The sequence below is a fragment of the Elephantulus edwardii genome, unplaced genomic scaffold, assembly GCF_000299155.1.
Source record: "Elephantulus edwardii isolate Elephantulus edwardi_28Jun2011 unplaced genomic scaffold, EleEdw1.0 scaffold00119, whole genome shotgun sequence".
NCBI lineage: Eukaryota > Metazoa > Chordata > Mammalia > Macroscelidea > Macroscelididae > Elephantulus > Elephantulus edwardii.
The window spans coordinates 2,692,947-2,713,960 of record NW_006399869.1 but is presented as its reverse complement, the minus strand read 5'-3'; the positions used below and the strand labels follow the sequence as shown (position 1 = coordinate 2,713,960).

Here is a 21,014-nt window from a genome sequence, read left to right as displayed (position 1 = left end):
TCTGCCCTTAAAGGAGACCTGGAGACCTAGAAACTAGAAGTACAGGGTTTAAAACTCCCAGCTGGTAATGGAAAGATCAGTGGTTTGAACTACTAGCATTTTCACTGAAGAAAGATGCAGTATTCTACGACAGTAGTGATTAGAGCCTTGGCAACTCAACTGGGACAGTTCTACTGTGTCCTAGAGGGTTTCTGTGAATCAGGAGCAATTCAATGCCAATGGGTTTTCCCCCTTTGTTTCTTTTTTATATATTCCCTTATGGTTCAAAAAGTAAACCATTATGAAAGGGAAATTTTATTTTGTACTTCATGCCAGGATTTGAAAAATTGGAATAATGAATGAAGAAAAATGTCCCAGCTGAGACAGAAAAGCCTTTAACTAGAGGAAAATTTAAATATGAAAGTAATTTAAAACTTATCATAACATGCATCTTTGGGGAAATCTTTATAACCCTTTTTGGTGTGTATGTGTGCGTGCTTCTGTACAGTCCAATCTGATGCTTTTTAGTTTTCCATATGTAGATCACAGTAATGATGCTATCATTTGTGTGTGTTCAAATATATAACATAAATTAAATTGTGATTGGCTCTAGTTTTTGTTAAGATAAAATTTTATTCTTTCACGGACAGAGGTGTGTTCTGTTAAAAATTTCAATAGCAACCTTAATGTAAGTTAAGTATTTCTTTTCACATCTAGTATAATAACACATAGTGATATTCTCACCAAGCAAGTGGGGCCATGTTACTGAAGCAAAAATTGTCAAAAGTGGAAATAGTACAGTTATTACTAGGTTAAGGAGTTTATAATTGGTCCTACTAACAGTAAGTATTAAAGAGTCAAGTTCTATCTAATCTACATCTACTATTCAAGGGTTGCTTTTTTAAGATTCATTTTTCACTTTTTTTTTACCCTTTATTAAATTTTGTTCTATATTCTCAATTCTTTGTTTTTCTCCATTGTTCTGGATAGCCCATGAGATATATGTTGTTGTTGTGTACTGTAGAGTTGGAACAAACTCATAGCTGACTCTCCAGTGGGTTTTCAGAGGAAAACTAAAAAAAAAGCAATTTTGTTAGGTATTTATATATGTATATATACGCACATATATGCAATTTTTAAAAAGTATCTTTCTATACTGAAGATCTCACAACTAAATGTTAAACATATGATACAGGTCAGCTCACTTTGGATTACCTAGAGCATTCTTTCTGGAGTTGTAGAAAATTCCTACATCATCATTCACCTATTCCCACATATTTCAAATTTATTAAAAATATTGCAAGCAATTTTCTTTTTTCATCCACAAGCAGTGGACAACATTAAGCTCTTTGAAAGCAAGAATTTTTTTCTACCTGAACCTGACTGTGAATAGTAGGTGATTATGCTTGGTGAGTGAATGAATAGGGTGTTGTTGAAATTCTCTCACAATAGAAATTATTGCAGATGTAGACATCCATCTGCCTACGTTCAATAAGAAGGAGGAAGACCTTGAGAGACATGACTGACATAGGGACTACTACCACAATGAGTTCAAGGACAGCTGTTGGTGTGAGGATGCTGTGCCGCACTATTCCGCTTTTCATTCTTTTATACAAACAGTCAATATAAGTTGACTCCAGCACAATGACACCTAACAGTAACATGTTTATGAAGAAATTTATCCCCAAAATAGACTCTTCTCTTACTGTTCAGAGAAAAAGATTTCTAAGACCTTTATTTTGTTGTAGTTAATATGTATGTAACAAAGCATTTGACATTTTAGCATTCTCCGTGTATACATTTCTGTGACATTAATACATTTATCCCATTGTGTAATCATTCTGGTTAGCTACAAATTTTTTGAAAATGAAGAAGATTAATTCATCTACTAACAATTGTAATACTGAGTATATACATGTGTTATGACAATAAGATAAAAAATACAGCAATGGAAAAATAAGAAATATTTTAGTGTGAAGGTTAATGCTCCAATCAAGTTATAATATTTTTCTTTTAATTATTTTTTCTCATACTTTCTAATTTATTAATAGGGAGATCTGTGGCCTAGTGGATAAGAGGTTGCATTGCCAACCCAGAGATAGGATGTTTGAATCCACCACCTTCTTCGAAGGAGTGAGACTGGCAGTATCCTTCAATGTGATCTACGCCTCAGAAAGCTGCTAGAGGGTAAACTGCGAGCTGGTTCTGATTTGATAATGAGATTTTTTTTTTTAAAGCTTTATTTATTGTGCCATTCAACACAGCAATTAACTAGGTATCCTGGTATCACTTTTTTCTACTTGAACGAATTGATGAGAAAGTTAGGGGGAGAACATTTGACTGTGGACAATCTTAATATCAAATAGTGAAGGTATTTTGTAGGTAATTTAGTTGGTTTGATTGTTGTTGTTGTTGTTTTTATGTGCCATCGAGTCGCTTGCAACTCATAGCGACCCTATGTACAAGAGCTCTAAATGCTGTTCTATCCTGTGCCAACCTAGCCATCTCAAACACACTTATTCCCACCTCTCCAGTCACAGAATCGATCCATCTCATCAAAGTTCTTCCTCTCCTTCACCGCCCCTCCACTCTGCCAAACATGATGTCCCTCTCCAAGGACCATTAGGAGTAGTAAATTTGAATGCTTTTTTAAATTTCTTAAGTCTATTTGAATAATTTTTTGAAAATGTTGTAAATCACAAAAAACTTTCCTTAAAAACAAACAAAATCAACATAACTATTTAACATTCCTATTCAAAGAGTTTATAAGATAGAGTATCACTATCTCATAGGGTCTCTAAAGCTGTAGATAAGGACTGATACAATGAGTGCACCAGTGGGTTTAAGCATCAGAGAGACTGGGAAGATGATGCAGGTTTGGATAGTATTTCAAACTCCTGTACAAACGATCCACTCATTGCTAAACTCCCTAGTGCGTTTTCAGAGGCTGTAAGTCAGTCAGGTGGAGAGTGTCCATCTTTCTCGAGTGAGCAACTGGTGGATTCAAACCACCTGCTTTTGGTTTGGGATCACAATTCCTTATGCACTAGGTAACCAGAGTTCTTGCCTGTCCTTGGAAGGGAATATCTTGCTGGGAAAGGCTGAGGGTCAAATAAAAAAATTTTTTTTAAAAAGACCTCAAACAGGATGGATGGATGGACACTGTAACAATAGACTTCATTTTATCTGAGAAGGAGAGGGTGGTACAGAATAGGGCAAGGGTTCTATCTGTTGTTTGGAAGGTCACTAGGAGTTTTAGCATCCGATCTGTTGTTCATAGGGGTAACTATAATCATAGACAACACCATAGACAACCCAAGAATAATACACAAGGTCACTAAGAGTTGGATTCTGCTTGAGGGAATCCAACAACAACTACAACAAAGTTTACAGAAGTAAATTTGAATCAAGTTAAACTTGTAGTGATCTTATAGCACAAAGTAGAACTGGTCATAGAGTTTTCAAGGCTGCAAATCTTTACCACAGCAGGAATATTTCATCTTTATGTCATGGAGTGGCTGAGAGGGTGAATAGTCGCCAATTACGGTTAGTAGTCCAATACCTTAGCCAGGCCTTATACAGTAACAGAACTGAAACTCGAACAATATCATAGGGTTTTCTATGATAACAATGATATTGTTCGATAATTCTATCTACATTAACCTACTATTGTGATAGATAATTCTAATGAGAAACCTATACTTGGACCAAGAGGCAGGCATCAGAACTGAGCAAGGAAACACTGCATGGTTCAAAATTGGGAAGGGCTTATTTCAGGGATGTGTCCTATCTCCATAGGGTCGCTATGAGTCGCAAGCGACTCGAAGGCCCATGACAACAACAACAACAGTATTGATATCACATGCAAGCAAGATTCTGCTGAAAATTATCCAAAAACGTTTGGAACAATATGTCAACAGAGAACTACCAGATGTGCAGGGTGGATTTAGAAGAGGTCGTGTTACTAGGGATATTATAGCTAATGTTAGGTGGATCTTAGCAGAAAGCAGAGAATACACTTCATTGACTATGCAAAGGCTTTTGACTGTGTGGATCACAACAAACTATGGCTGACTCTGAGAAGAATGGGAATCTCAGAAACCTATACTTGGACCAAGAAGCAGTCATCAGAACAAAGCAGGGAGACACTGGATGGTTCAAAATCAGGAAGGGCGTCCGTCAGGGATGTATTCTGTCTCCATACCTTTTCAATGTGTATGTACAACAGATCATCTGAGATGCTGGGCTATACGAGGAGGAATGTAGCATCAGGATTGGTGGAAGAATCATTAACAACCTGCGTTATGCAGATGACACAACTCTGCTTGCTGAAACTGGGGAGGACCTAAAGCGTTTGATGCAGAAGGTCAAAGACTGCAGTCTTCAATATGGATTGAAGCTCAACATCAAGGAAACAAAGATTCCAACCACTGGGTCAATTGACAGCATCAGTATGGATGGTAAAGAGATTGATAAAGTTAACAGTTTTTGTTTACTTGGTTCCACTGCAAACATTTTTGGTAACTGCAGCCAGGAAATCAGGAGTTGAACTGCATTGGGAAAGTCAGCTGTGAGGGACCTCTCAAGAGTACTGAAGAGCAATGATGTCAGGCTGGAGACTAAGGTGTGCCTGATCCAGGCTATGGTCTTTGCAATTACGTGCTATGCATCAGAGAGTTGGACAGTGACTAGGGATGATAGAAAGAGAATTGATGCCTTTGAGCTGTGGTGCTGGAGAAGAGTGTTGAATATACCATGGACTGCTAGGAGAACAAACAGGTTTCTTCTGGAGAGGGTGAAGCCAGAATGCTCCTTGGCATCAAGGATTCTGAAGCTTCGTCTGACACACTTTGGGCATGTTACCAGGAAGGACTGGTCCTTGAAGAGGGACATCATGTTTGGGAGAGTGGAGGGATGGTGCAGGAGAGGAAGACCCTCAATGAGATGCTTTGATTCTTTGAGTGGAGTGGTGGGAATGAATGCGTTTGAGATGGCGAGGTTGGCACAGGATAGAACAGCATTTAGGGCTCTTGTAAATAGGGTCTCTATGAGTCACAAATGACTCGATGGCTCATAACAACAACAGCAACAACAACTTAATTTTAGAAGTATGTATTCCCCCCACCCCCCACCCTTCAGCAGTATAAAGAAAGACTTGTCTGGTCTAATGTTTTTGTTGTGTCATTGGGACAGAACAAAATCATAATTGACCCTCCAGTAGGTTTTCAGAGGTTGTAAATCTCACAGGAGAAGATAGTCAATAATATTTCTCCTATAGAGCAACTAGTGGATTGGAACTGCATGCCTTTGGGTAGGGAGAACAGCCCACTACCACTAGGCTGCCAAAATTCTGTGGTCTCATGATAGGAAAGAAAATTTAATTGACTTTTGGGCTTAATTCTTTGTAGAGAAATGGAAAAAGAATCTTCATTAGAACTGGATTTTGATTATAGGAAAACAGTCTAGAAACACCAAAACGACATCTGATGAGGGATTCTTCTCTTGTCATTACAAATGCCTTGAATAAAATGAGAATTTGACTCAAGATATTCAAGAGCTTAACAAAATCCCAGATGGTATCACTATGTCTACTAGAACTTTTACTAACATTAAAAGTTCCTCCAGAATTCAGCCTATTACTGTTCTGAAATTTCTGATTTTAATTTTTGTTTAAAGCAATAAAAACAATAAAAGCAATAAAACATTAAATAACACTCACCAGAAGGATGGCACAGGTTAGGACAGGATTCGGATCTATTGTTTATAGTGTCTCTATTAATTGTACTTGATGGTAGCTAACAACAACAACAACAACAACAACAACAACAACACCCCAAAATCAGGAAAGAAAGAATAAGAATAAAAGTCAGTAAGTCTTCACATTACATCAGGATGAACACCTTGAATAAGTCTAAACCATCTCATATGTGTATTTCAAGCCACTGAGAATCTTATTTTTCAGTTTGCAAAAGAGTTGATGATATAACATTGTACCTGGATTGCTAGGAAAAGCTACTGGTTAATACCTATGCTTATGATGCTGATTTTAGGAAAAAAATGCTTATTTTTAAATCTTTCTGTCAGAAATTGTTTAAATAAAGTTGCCTGCCTAATGAGAGAGTCTCTTAGTGGCTTAGTAGCAATGTAATAAACAGAATTTGGAATTTGGTAGTTTGCAGTGTGAGATTAAGTTTGACATGAATTCTTATTTTTCCCTTTTGAGAATTACATTTTACATAAAGTGGTAATGTAATGAGGATTAAATTAATGAAGTGATACATTTTAAGTATCTGGTAAACAAGAAATATTCAGTATGTGCTGCTCATATTAGTCAAATAGCACCTTCCCACGTGCTATTTCTAAGTGCCGATAAATTGATTCTGACTCTTAGGGATCCCTTGTTACCAGTAGAACTACCCCATGAGGTTTTTTTTGAATGTAATCTTTATGGAAGAAGCATTGCTAGGGATTTTTCACACATATTGTTGTTGTTATGTGCCGTTGAGTCGCCTGTGAACAATAGTGACCCTATAGCTCTGAGGCCTGCCCTGTACTGAGCTAGTCTCAATAATTCTGACACACCAAACCGGACTGCCCAGTCATATAACAATCCATCTGGGGTCTTCCTCTTCTGTGCTGTCCCTTTACCCTTCCAAGAATGGTGTCCTTCTTCTCTAAGGACCAGTCTCTCCTGGCCACATGCCCAAAGTATGTGAGATGGAGCTTCAAAATCTTTAAAATCTTAGTCTCCAAAGAGAAGCTTGATTTCACCCTCTCCAAGATAGACCTATTTGTTTTCTTGGCAGGCCATGGTATTTTCAAGACTCTTCTCCAGCACCACAACTCAAAGGCATCTTCTGTCATCCAGCTCTCTGATGTACAGCAATAATTGCAAAGACCATGGGCTGGATTAGGCATACCTTAGTCTCTATACTGACATCGTTGCTTTTCAGTACTCTGGAAAAGTCCCTAACAGTAGATTTTTCCAATGTGATTAATCTTTTGATTGCCTGACTGCTGGTGTCAAGAATGTTGTCTGTGAAGCCAAGCAAGCTGTAATTCTTAACAACCTCAATCTCCTCCCCTTGAATCATGGTGCTGTTAATTGGCACACTGCTGAGAATCTTTGTCTTCTTTATGTTAAACTTCAACTGAAGACTACAGTCCCTGACCTTCTAAGGCAAGCGCTAGACCCTCATAAATAAAAATTCAAACCCATTACCATTAAGTTGATTCCAAATCACTGTGACCCTGTTGGGTAGAGTAGAACTCTATCTTATAGAGTTGTCCCATGAGATTTCCACCACTGAAAATCTTAACAAAAATAGATATATTTTCTTTCTCATCTCTTCAACTAGTAAAGCCCTTGTGGCCTAGTGGCAAGAAGCTGTGCTGCAAACCTGAAGGCACACAGTCCAAGACCACCAGCAGCTCCATGGGAGAAAGATGGGCAATCTCCTCTCGTGTGATTAACTGCCTTTGAAAACCCGCAGGAGGGTCAGCTATGGGTCAATTCTGACTCTCTGGTACACAACAACTAGAATAACTTCAACTAATACATTCAAACTACTTACCACTTATTTAGTGGCCAAGAACTTAACCACCACTCCGCTAGTTGTTGTTAGGTGCCATCAAGTTGACTATGACTCATAATGACCCTATGAAAAAAGATCTGAACCTTGTTTGATCATGTGCCACCCTCACTCTTCCCAACACACAAGAGCCCATTGCAGCAGTCACCATGTCAATCCTCCTGGTTGAGGGTCTTCCTCTCTTTTGCTGACCTTCTACCTTTCCCAGCATCATATCGCTCTCTAAGGAATAGCTCCTCCTAGCAACATGCCCACAGTATGTGAGGTGAAGTCTCATCATCCCTTCCTTCAAAGAACATTCTTGCTGCACCCTCTCCCAAACATATCCACGGAATGTTCAATGTTCTTCTCAAACACCACAGCTCAAAGGTGTCAATTCTTTTTCAATTATCCTTATTCTTAGTTCAGCTTTCAGATGCATAACAAATAATTGGAAAGACTATGGCCTGAATCGGAAGCACCTTAGTCATCAAACTGACCTATTACTTCTCAGTAATTTGAAAAGCTCCCTAAATGCAGATTTTCCCAGTGCAATGTGTCTCCTTATTTCCTGACTGCTCATACCAAATACAAGAGTGTTAATTGTGGATCTAAGCAAGGTGAAGTTGCTGACAGTCTCAAACTTCTCTTCACTCATCATTATGCTGCCTATCAGTCCAGTGGTGAGGATCTTTGTTTTCTCAATATTGAGATGTTATTCATACTGAAGGCTGCATTCCTTGACATTCTACAACAAGTACTTCAAGCCCTCTTCACTTTCAGCAAGCAAGGCTGTGTCATCTGCATAACACAGGTTATTTATAAGTCTCTCTCCAATCTTGATGTCACACTCCTCTTCAAAGAATCCAGGTTCTCTGATAATTTGCTCAGCATACAAATTGAATAGGTATGGAAAGAGAACAAAACCCTGATACACTTCCTACTCAATTTGAAATCATGCAGTGCTCCCCTACTTTGTTCACACATCAGCCTCAGGCATAGGTTCTGAATAAGCAAAATTAAGTGCTCTGGGATTCCCATTCTTCTCAGTGTCAGCCACAACTTGCCATGATCCACACCATCAAATGCTTTTGCATAGTCAAGTAAATACAAATATACACTACTCCACTAGGACTCCTTATATAAAAGATCCATTTTGAATTTTTTTGTGCGGCTGTTGTTGTAGTTGTTTGGTGCTGTCAAGTCAGAACTGAACCATAGCCGACCTTCTAGAAGGTTTCTGAGGAGATTACCAATTTTCTGCCATGAAGCAGTTTTTGTATTTGAACCACATGCCTTTGGGTTGGCAGCACAGCTCTTTACCACTAGGAGACGGGAGCTCCCAAAGGTTATCTGTGGTTAGGCAGTTTGTGCTATTAGTGACTAGGCAACATGATTCAGGAGATGGAAGGAAGACTATGTGGATCCTGACCTCCTACTCTTGCTCTATCCTTTTTTAAGGCTATGAATGGAAAGATCTGTTGATCAGGAAAAGTCTATGCATTAATCTTAGGGACAGATGACTTGGTATCATAACTTGTGTTGATTCTCAGCCCCCTTGGGAGATGGATGCTACATCAGATTAATGAAAAGAAATTAACATAGCCTTTGTCAACTATGATTATTTTTCTACTAGTCATTTCATCTAATGATTTTTTTTTAATTTTTTTATTATTTGTGTGTGTACTGTCAAATCAGATCTGACTGGTACAAGAGGAGATTGTTCCTCCTTCTCCAGCAGAGCATCTGGTGGATTTGAACCGCAGACCTCAGGGATTGCAGTGCAGCTTCTTGCCACTAGGCCACCAGAGCTTACCCATCTAACGCTTTTTAAGAGGTTACAGTGGCAATAAGTAATTATTCTCTTTTATATGGCATAATATGCTTGCACAGAGTCCAAGTTTATTTTTCATGATTTACACCAACGACAAATATATTTCAATCACCTTTGTTGTTGTCAGCTGTCATGCAGTCAAATACAACTTATTTCTGCAAAATAGAACTTCTCTGAAGTTTTTAGGTTCATGACCTTCTAGAAGTAGATGGACAGACTTGTCTTCTCAGGTGTTTCCGGGTGGGTTCAAGTCAGCAACCTTTTGCCCAATAGTCAAGCACTTAACCTTTTGTGCCACCAAGGGACTCCCTGGGTCAAACTAACAGTCATTAAATCAGAGTTAAATGATTGTCTGCCTCATTTATTTCTAGAAAGAGACAGGGAATACATGGGTAAGTGGGGCTAAATATTCTATTTATATTATTTGTCAGATAATGTATATAATAAAATCATAAAAAGAAATACTTTATGTGACGATATAAAATTGTAGGCTTGGCTTCACATTCAACCACTAGCTTCTTCCATTCAGAAGTGACTAAAATCTGAGCACAATGACAAGATTTAGTTCCCAAATAAGCAATTGATTCTTGTTTCCTAAACAATATTACGTGATTTCTGTCTTTGTGACTTTTTTACTTTCTTAAGTCCTAAGAATTATTTCTGACCCTGGATAACGAAAAATATTAATGGAATTTTATTCAATGTTGTAAAATAGCTAATTTGCTGATTTAAAGATGATGAGATTTGCTTTTCCTTGAAAATGGCCCTTGATTTTATTTTGACTTTAAAGATTTTCTATTAAAAACATTATTATACCTTGGTTGAAGGAACTTTGGTGGCCTAGTGGTAAGAAGCTGCATTGCAAACTCTCATTGCACACAGCAGATCGAGTCTTCTAGTTCTCCACAAGAGGATGAACAATCTTCTCTTGTGTGATTAATTGTCTCTGAAAACCTACCAAAGTGTCAGTTATGAGTCAGTTTCCACTCAACAAAAACAACAATAATACCTGACTGTGGACTCTGCAGTAGTATAAATAGCAATTAATGTAGGAAAATTTTATTGACTAACCATTAAATCTCACTGCTTGTCAGAACATGAATTTGCAACTTCCTTTTAAAAAGTCATTTTGTCTAAACAGAATCTCTTGCCTGCTTTGGATGATAGCACAAATTCAGAATCATTAACTAAATTAATTGTTTCATGTGATTAGTCTTTAGAATGTTATAAACGGTAATGGAATTACTGGATTGAAAACAATTAACTGAATGTACTTCTAATATATTCTGGCCAAATGTTATACCTAGCATTCCTAATGACTGCTTAAAAACTACCAAAAGAAAACAGGATGAACCTTAGTGTCATCAAAAGAAATAACCCAGAACATTTTAAAAATGCTTCAGAGGCTGAAAAATCACTTGTACTATTGTCTTTTAAATATCATTCAAACATCCTATATTTTAAAAGGAGATATTGAGAGTTCGGAATAGTTTTCCAAAGTTTTAAAGCAAAGACATTAAGAAGACTGGATAGAATATATATTTCACCTATTGCTCAGGTGTTAGGACAAAGGTTGACATTTCCGGTTACTATAGCACGACCAAGGTGCTCTGATAGCACAATGGTTACATACTCTGCTACTAAGCAAAAGTTCATTAGATGGAACCACCAGCTGCTCCAAAGAAGAAAGAAGTGGCAGTCTGCTTCTATAAAGATAAGAGCTTGGCAACTATATGGGGCAGTTCTACTTTGTTCTACAGAGTGACTGTGTGTCACACACCTCCAGTAAGATCACAAAGATACTCAAATGACTGGGGATAGCACGCAAACTCTATGAGAAAGTGGGGACAAAGTAGAAATGTAGTGAGTTTGTAATTAAATAATGTTTCAAAGGGGTCAGGCATCACTTAGCCTAATGAATTATATAACAATATTATTCTAGAAAAGCAGATATTGAATTTCCCCAACACACACTTCAGATGGATGCCGTTTTAGGATAAATAATTAGATATTAAGTACTGGTAACTAATTAAAATTTTAAGCTCAGAGGCGAAGGGGAACCCACTTGTGTATTGACAGTAAAGAACCTCTAGATTAGAGTTTCATGTCTTCTGCAAGTGTAAAGAAAACATAACTCAAGCTCATTGTCATTGAGTCAGACTGACTGACAGCTGATTTTCAGTTGAGCTTCTTAGATTGTAAAGCACACAGGAGATTATGACTGTTTCTCCCTTGCCTCTACTGGTGGATTTGAACCACCAGAGGTGAGCTTTGAGGTTAGCAATGAAACTCACTAGTCTACATTTTTCCCAGTGCCCCAAAGAAACAAGTTGTATCAAGTCACTTCTGACTCATGGTGACCCATGTGTGCAGAGTCAAAATGCATTCCATAACATGCCCAAATGGTTGCTTTCCAGGAGGAGATCACCAGGGTTTTGTGCCAAAGTGCCTCTGCGTGTTTTCAACCTCTTGATTAATAGTCACGTGCTTCACTATTTGTGCTTTCCACAAATGAGGCTCTGCAGATATATAAATGCTGTTACAATTGAAAGGAGCTCTGGTGGCCTAGTGGTGGAAGCTGTGCTGCCAACCCGAAGGTATAGGATTCAAATCTACTTACTCCACAGGAGAAAGATGGTCAATCTCCCTCCCTGGTGAAATTTATTACTTAAAAATAACCTCCTGGAGGGTCAGCTGTGAGTTGGTTCCAATTCAATAGGACATAATAGCATTAAAATTGAAGGACGCTGACAGGCTATCTTTTATCAATATTTATGATAAATAAAAGAAATGTTTTAAAAAAGAAAATAGTCTATTGTATTAATCAACAGTTAGTTGGTACCCATTAGACGGCAGTGATATCTTCACTATTGTGACAGTTTAAAAAGAAACATGCTTTTTAAAAGATGAGTTGATATAGGCATAGAGCAATGGTAATTAATGATGTAAAATGTAATGTATATGGATGATAGTATATGTATAAAGTACATGTATAAAACATGATGTATATAAATGCTTACATGTAAACAAATAAAAAAACAAAAATAAGAAAAAGACAGACATTGACTGATTTTCTTTGGATTACAGAGGCTAGTTGAGTGCTGTCTGTAGTTAGTTGTGTGTCTAACCCAAAAGGTGACCATCTCTGGCAGTTCTACTCTACCAGTGATCATGTGATGTGGGAGAAAAATGTTACCTCTTCTAATCTTGGAAAACTGTTAAAAGTCGCTTGAGTTGGAACTGACTCAAGGACAGTGAGTTTGAGTTGAGAAAGAAAGTGAATCCTGACAGTATTATAAATTGTTGAAGATTGTAAGTTGAGAAGGAAATATTAGGGAAGGATCAAGGTTGTACTTTAAGGGATGATTCTATAAAAGCTGAAGAGAAAATAAGATGTCATTTGAAGATTTCAAGCATTCTATTTTGTTACTATATATACACACACAGATAATTTAAACATAATATTTATATACATATATGGTGTTGTTGTTGTTTGGTGCCATCAAGTTGTAGACAACTCATAACGGCCCTGTGAACGAAAGGCCTGAGCACTGTTCATAGAGTTTCCAGAGGCAAGCCATTTGAGAAGTGGATGCCACTCCTGCTTCCCGGCTTGTTTAAATCGGGAAGCTCCAGCAAGCATATAAATATATGTTTATAAATAAAAAGCAAGAGATAATTTAGAGGAGAGAAAATGTTAATATTTTCTTATGCTAGAGAAGTCTCAGAGAAATCTCACCATATTATGTATGACAAAATTGAAATGAACATTTTGTATGGATGTAGGATGCAAATGAAGGGGGGGGAAAGAGGTCATGGAAAATACACAGACGCTATGAAGCAATTTGCAGTTCCCTGAGGGGTAAGAAGAGAAGTTTACAGAATCATGGAGTACGATGTGTCATTTAACTACTCCAGACAGCACACAGCATCTGTTCAGTAGATAAAGCAAAGGGCAAAGGATGAAGAAGCATTTCTATTTCTAGCATAGCGTTCTCTGGAACCCAGATGATCAGAATATCACCTTTGACATGCAGGTCATCACTCTATATGTTAAAAACAGAGAATGCACAAGCCAGAGTAATTTTGTGCATTATTTTTAATATCTACAAGTCATTTGCAGATTTTAAAACCAGAACTACTGGAGAAACATAAACATTAACAATTCTTCTTCTCAATCCATAATTTACAGAATTAATAAAGAATGACAATGACCAGCCACCAATCAGATCCTTATTGGAATTTTCTTGTTTATTTTCATTTATACTCATCTTTGAAACTATCATGTTTATTTCTAAGTGGTGCTCTTTTTATCCACTTGTGCTTTGCATTTAATTTAAATGAAAAAGCAGCTTCAGGCAGATTTAGTATTTAAATTACAGTCTCTATATTCTGAAAATGTGGCATCTATACTTGTAAGACTTCAGTTATGTAAAAATATGAATAAATTACATGCAAATATCCTAGAGCCAAGCTAGCAAGCATGCATTATATAAAATCCATGGTCTGTGTTTTCATCCTTTGCAAGTTGCCCTATGCTAACTTCAATGGAGATGCTAAGTTTATTTTTGACTCACATTTTTATCATTGTTTAGGAAAAATAATACGAGAATGAGAGATGCTAACATAAAGAAAATAGATAAAAAAACGCTTACCTCATTCTTAAAGCATGATGCACAATATGGAAAAGAATTCTTTTCAGCTAGTCTAATTGAACATGAATGATCGAATCAAATTCCCAAATAAAAGCGCAACTTAGAGAAGAAATAATTCTCATGTATTTCCTACTGCCTGATTTTCAAGAAATTAGATGAATTCATGCAGGGTAGTATAAACTATCATCTTCTTGAGAAATGACCTCAGAAACCACAATACTCTCATAGTTCTTATCAACACAATTACACAGAACTACAAATGTATTTTGCATTTTTCATGCGCATAGGTCTCTGACTATCACCTGAACGTATCATGTATATTTCTGAATGGTAGAAAGTGATAGAAAATCAGGAATCCTAGAATATGAAAGAGAAGAAAGGGAGAATTATCTGAAAAGCAGCTTTGTGTTTCACATCTTGAGACCAACACAGGATATGTACACTTTATGGAGCTCATTAGCAGTAACACAGGGGGGAGAAATGGGTGATTAAAACAAGTCTTCTTTTCACACTCTTTCTCACAAATAAATGTTTGCAGATACTGTACCTTCCGTAGGGGTTTGAGCTTGGTCTCCATTATGAAGTCATACTTGCAGAGCTCGCAGCAACGTGTGTCTGAGCTCTTGATCCACTGGTGGAGGCAGGACTGGTGGACAAAGCGCAGGGTGCCTGTGCAGCGGCAGGGCGTGATGAGAGGGCTCTCCTCATCCCCTTCACAGTGACAGATCCTGGAGGGGAGGACACAAGAACCGTATGAGGCCTCCTACATTGCTTTCCAACATCAATACTGTACTAGAAGCTACAACCTGTGATTCAGAACATTTCACCCCAACTTTGAGTGTACAACTAAATATGATTAGTATCAATTTCCTTTCACTTGATTGCTTAGTGTTACTCTCTTCTGGCATATTCTAAGATATTAGACACTCAAAAATCATAGACACACAATCATTTTATTCCTACGCCAAAGCTGATTTTAACAGTTTAAATTTTAAGACAGCTATTGAACTATATAGTGGCTATGGATATAAGCTTTTATATGTAAAATTGTGATTTATAAATATTCAGAGAAATGTAGTAATTGGATAATATCGTTATTTAATTTAATGATGGTTTTATAGGATCATGGTATAAGAATATGGAAATATTTGAAAAATTTTAAGAAAAATATACTCAACCTGATAATATTGCAAAGTTGTTGCTGTGAAGACAAACATATACAGAGAGTAAAGCCTAAACAGCCAATAATCATCATGGTTTAAAAGTCTCAAAAATTACTGATAACTTGTCAGCAGTTGCCAGTAGTAGGTTGCCTATATTGAAATCTTTTTCTAAACCATTAGACAACTCAACACACATGGGCTTGGCGACAGAAAGCCGAGAGAGCAAATGACTGAATTTTATGCTTTCAATACTATTCATCACAAATAACTTTTTAAAGAAACACACATCGTGGCTATACACATGGACCTCACCTGATGGACTTCGCAGAAATTAAATTGACTACATTTATGAATAGATAGAATCATTGGAAGAACTCAGTATCAGAAGTCAAAACCAGGTCAGGTGATGACTGTAGAACAGATCATCAATTGTTGTTGCTGTTGTTGTGTGCCGTCGAGTTGCCTGCGACTTATATCGACTCTATGTACAACAGCCCTAAACTCTGCTTTGTCCTGTGCCAATCGCACTGTCTCTGACACTCCTATCCTGATTACCCCAGTCACTAAATCAATCCACCTCATAGAGGGCCTTCCCCTCCTGCGCTGTCCCTCCACCCTCCCAAGCATGATGTCCTTCTCCAAGGACCGGTCTCTCCTCACAACATGGCCAAAGTATGTTAGATGGAGCCTCAGAATCCTTGCCTCCAAGGAGCCACCCGGTTTAACCCTTTCCAGGACAAATCTGTTTGTTTTCCTAGCAGTCGATGGTATTCTCAATACTCTTCTCCAGCACCACAGCTCAAAGGCATCAATTCTCCTTCTATCCTCCTTGGTCATTGTCCAACTCTACTCATGCATAAGTTCAGTTGAAGCTGAAGAAAATGAAAGAAAGTCCACGAGAACTCAAATATGACTTTAAATCTATCCCACTTGAATTTAAAAACCATTTCAAGAGTAGGTTTGAGGCATTGAACACTAATGTTCGAAAATCTGATAAGCTGGGGGATAACATGAAGGATATCATCCATGAAAAGAGAAAAAGGTCACAACAAAGACAGAGGATAAAGGTAAGGCCAAAATAGACATCAGAAGAGACTCTGAAAATTGCATTTGTATGTTGACAGACCAAAACAAATAGAAGAGATATTGAGGTTAAAGGCATTCACAAAATATTTCAAAGGGAAACTTGAGAAGAAAAGTCAAGTATTGTAACAAAATATATAAAAAGCTGAAGTTGGAGAAGAAAAAGGGAAGAACTCAACATTTCTCAAGCTGAAAGAACTGAACAAGAAATATAAGATCAGAGTGACAAAAGCACCTTCTAGCAACATGCCCAAAGTATGTGGGGTGAAGCCTCATCATTTTTGGCTCCAAAGAGCACTCCAGCTTCATCTTCTCCAAGACATGTTTGTTCTTTTGGCTGTCAATGGGATGTTCAGTACTCTTTTCCAATACCACAGCTCAAAGTTATCAGTTCTTCTTCTGTCCTCCTTATCCCTTGTACAGCTCTCAGATGCATATCAAGCACATGATCAGAAAGACTATGGGCTGTATCAGATAGACCTTAGTCCTAAAGCTGACCTCATTACTCCTCAATAATATGGAGAGGTCTCTAATTGCAGATTTTCCAAGTGTAATGTATCTCCTTATTTCTGGACTGCTGATAATAAGGGTGTTAATTATGGATCCAAGCAAGATGAAGCTGTTGACAATCTCTTCTCCATCCATCATGATGTTGCCTTTAATCCAGTGGTAAGAATCTTTGTTTTCTTGACATTGAGATGCAGTCCATTTTGAAGGCTGCATTCTTCAATCTTTTGTAACAAGTGGATCAAGTCCTCCTCACTTTCAGTGAGCAAGGTTTTGTCATCTACTTAACATATGTTATTAATGTGTCTCCAATCCTGACGCCACATTCTACTTCATAGAATAATTTGCTCAGCATGCAGGTTAAATAGGCATGGAGAAAGAATACAACCCTGGCTCACTCTCTTCTCAATTGTAAACAATAGTCTTCTACTGCTCTGTTTGCATAACAGCCTCCTGGTCTGGGTATAGGTTTCTCATGAGCATAATTAAGTGCTCTTGGAATCCCATTCTTCTCAGTATCAACCACAACTTGTTATGATCCACACAGTCAAACACCTTTACATAGTCAATAAAACAAAACTATTATTCCTTATTTTCATCCAGGATTCACCTGACACCAAGCAATGATATCCCTGGTGCCATGACCTCTTCTAAATCCTTCTTGAACTTTTGGCAGTTCCCTATCAATGTACGGTTCTAGCTGTTTTTTTCATGATCTTCAGCAATATTTTGCTTGCATGTGATACTAATGATATTGTTTTATACTTTCTATTTCTGATAGCTCACCGTTCTTGGTAATGGAACAAATATGGACTTCTTATCCGTTGGCCAGACGATTGTCCTCCAAATTTCCTGACATAGACTGGTGAGTGCATCCAAGATTGCACCTATTAATTGAAACAAGTCAATTGGTATCCCATTGATTCCTGGGGCCTTATTTTATTTTTTTTTTCGCTAATGCCTTCAATGAAGCATCCACTTCTTCCTTCATTATCATTAGCTCCTGTTCATACAGTAATTCCCAAAATTTTTCAATGGTAATAAGTTCCTTCTGATAAAGTGATTCTATGTATTCCTACCATCTTCTTATGATGTTTTCTGGGTCATTTCATATATTGCTATAGCATATTTAAATATTGTGAATTGAGGTTTAAATTAGTTTTTCAGTTCTGTATGCTTGAGAAATGCAGAGCAAATTCTTCCCCCTTTTCCCTCCAATTCCGACTCTGTACATTCCATTATAATACTTTGCTTTGTCTTTCTGATATGCCCTTTGAAATCTTCTAATCAGCTGTTTTTTTGAGAGTTTCCTTTTGTTTTGGCTTCTAGATGCTCCAGCACAAATTTTAGAATCTCTTCTTGGATGGAAAATGTCAAGAATGTTGCAGTTGCTCCCTTTCCCACCCCTCCCCAAAATGATCACTTCCTAAGAAACCTGATAACATCTAAGGCAGCTAGATCAAAGACCAGACCAGATGATACTGATAAAGCTATGGTCTCAATCACAAAAACTCAAATCCAACCTAACACCCAAATTCCAAGAAATACTATCTTCTTTAGTTCTCCCCAGGATCCCCATAAGAAGGAACTACCCCCAGTTGTTCATGTGCCACTTTGATTTTATCCGCTCCTGGTCACTTGGTGTCCCTCTAAAATCATGCAATAAAGGCCTGTTAGCTTTTTTGTTTGTTTTCTCTTTTAAAAAAAATATTGTTAATTTTAATGAAAATTTACAGAGATTTTAGATTTCCATTCATTCATTGTTGCACTTTTCTCCTTGACCATCCCTCTCCTCCAGTTTGCTCTTCTCTTTGAAAGTAAAAGAAAAATTCTTTCATTGTTATACAATCCCTCCCCCCAAGTCCACTCCACTATGCAGCCTTCATTTGGACTCCTGTCATGACAATAATACCTGATCATATATACCTTTTAAACAGTTCTGTCTCTCTCATCTGTTTCAATGCAGTATCTTTCTAAGTCTCTACCCTAGTAAGAATAACAGAATTTAACAGACCAACAAGCAAGCAATGCTGGCGAGGTTGTGGAGAAACTGGAACCCTTATTCACTGTTGGTGGGAATGTGGGGGTGTAAAATGGTGCAGCCACTATGGAAGGCAATATGGTGCTTTCTCAAAAAATTGCAAATAGAAATACCATTTGACCCAGCAATTCCACTACTTGGAATATATTCCAAAGAAAACGTAATGGCCACTCAGGCAGATATATGCACACCCATGTCTATTGTGGCTTTGTTCACAATAGCAAAGATTTGGAAACAACTTAAGTACCCATCAACAAATAAGTGGATAGAGAAGCTGTGGTGTATTCACACAATGGAATACTACACTGCACTGAAAAACAAGGAACTTATGAAATATTATGCAAAATGGATGACCCTGGAGGACATTATGCTGCGTGAAATATCTCAGTCACAAAAGTACAAATACTGCATAGTACCACTGTAATTTCTTAAGACCAGTTACTTTCTTTCTATCTCACCCTCAACTCTTTTTTTATCTTATAATTTTGACATCCATCTTCATTTTTTTTCTTTCTCCTCTGTTTTTGTAATGACCTTTGGCTTTCTTATGGATGATATTCATAATACCATCCCACAACTCATCTGCTCTACAATCATTGGTGTTTAATGCCTCAAACTTATTCCAACAATGATCCTGAAATACAGATGGAATTAATCCAAGATAATATCATGGTTGCTGTAGATTTATTTTAATTTTCTTTGGGCCTCAACTTGAACTTGCATATGAGTAATATGTGGTCTGACTCTTGGACAGGATGTTAATTGTGTTTAGGGAAAACATTGTTATAAGTGGTACAGCACTCGTCTGTCAGTTTGCTTCAATCAGATGACTTGGAGTTGCTGTTATACTGAAAACTACGGCACTGCTGCATCAAATGTCATAAGGGTTACCCATGTTAGACAGGTTTTGGTAGAGCTCACAGATTAATACAGATTAGGGAGCAGGATTGACTATCCACTTCTTAAACAACAGGCCTTTGCAAACCCTGTGAACACTAAAGGAATAAGTATAGTTATAGTAGTGTAGTGGAAGAGCCCAGATTGGAAGTCAGTTGAAATAAAGATAAACAGTAGCAAACATTGTTTAATACTTGGACTGTGGAATATACACAGCTTGAATTATGGAAAACTGGAAATTGTTAAAAATGAAATGGAACACACAATCATAGACATACTAGATATTAATGAGATGAGATGGAGCAGGTTTGGCCACTTTGAATCAGATACACATACGGTATGCTATGCTGGGATTGAAAAACAGAAGAAGAATGGTGTTACATTCATAGTTATAAAGTCAATTTCATAGTCTAACCTGAAATACAATGTTGTGAGTGATAGGACAATATCCATATGCATATAGGGAAGACATATTAACAAGATTTATGAGCTTCCATGACCATTCCTTTATAAAGGATCTCAAAGCTATAAGCTACCTCACTAGGAGAAGTATGGGTGGTAACTGTGATAATACCTTCTAGTAGAGTGGGGCTTGTATACCACCTCCATTTTATCTCCTCAATATAATGAACAACTCATCCTTTAATGAGGTCTTAAGCATAGATAAAAGAGGTTAAAATAATAAAATTAAAGACTATGGATGAAAGAGCCTATTACTTGATTATACCATACTACCAATCCTTCATTTTTGTTTCCAACTGTTTCATTCAATGACTCATTATTATTGTTAATGTACCATGATTGCAATTTGATAAATTTGAAATAAACAAAGTAAATGGAAATATCCTTTCTTCATCTTTTACTTTAGTTGTTGGTGCATAAATGTGAACAATAGTTTTATGAAAAAGTTTTCCTTCTAGGTGTATTAATATTATTTTATCATTGACAGCATTGTCTTTAAACATACTGTTTTTCATGATTAAGGCAATACAATTTCTCTTTCATTATTTTTCAGCAGAATAGATCTTCTGAGTATCCAATTAAAAATGTCCAATACCAGTCAAGTTCAGTTGACTGCAACACAAGATATTGATTTTATACATTCTTTTTCATTTTTCACAACTTCTAATTTTCCTAAAATTATTCATTCTATGATCCAGTTTGAATCTTTGTCTTCTTGACATTGAGCCTCAATCCATATTGAAGGCTGCAGTCCTTGAACCTCTGCAGCAAGAGCTTCAGGTCCTCCTCAGTTTCAGCAAGCAGGGTTGTGTCATCTGCATA

General features: G+C 37.2%; 1 protein-coding gene across 1 annotated transcript in view; it reads right to left on the bottom strand.

Annotated features, from left to right (window-relative positions):
- The window catches only part of MARCH1 (membrane-associated ring finger (C3HC4) 1, E3 ubiquitin protein ligase), a 635,452-nt gene that overhangs the window by 96,031 nt on the left and 518,407 nt on the right, over positions 1–21,014 (bottom strand). Inside the window, exon 4 of the mRNA XM_006892768.1 lies at positions 14,587–14,767. Within this exon, the coding sequence (XP_006892830.1) occupies positions 14,587–14,767 (181 nt within the window). The remainder of the gene's footprint in view (positions 1–14,586; positions 14,768–21,014) is intronic.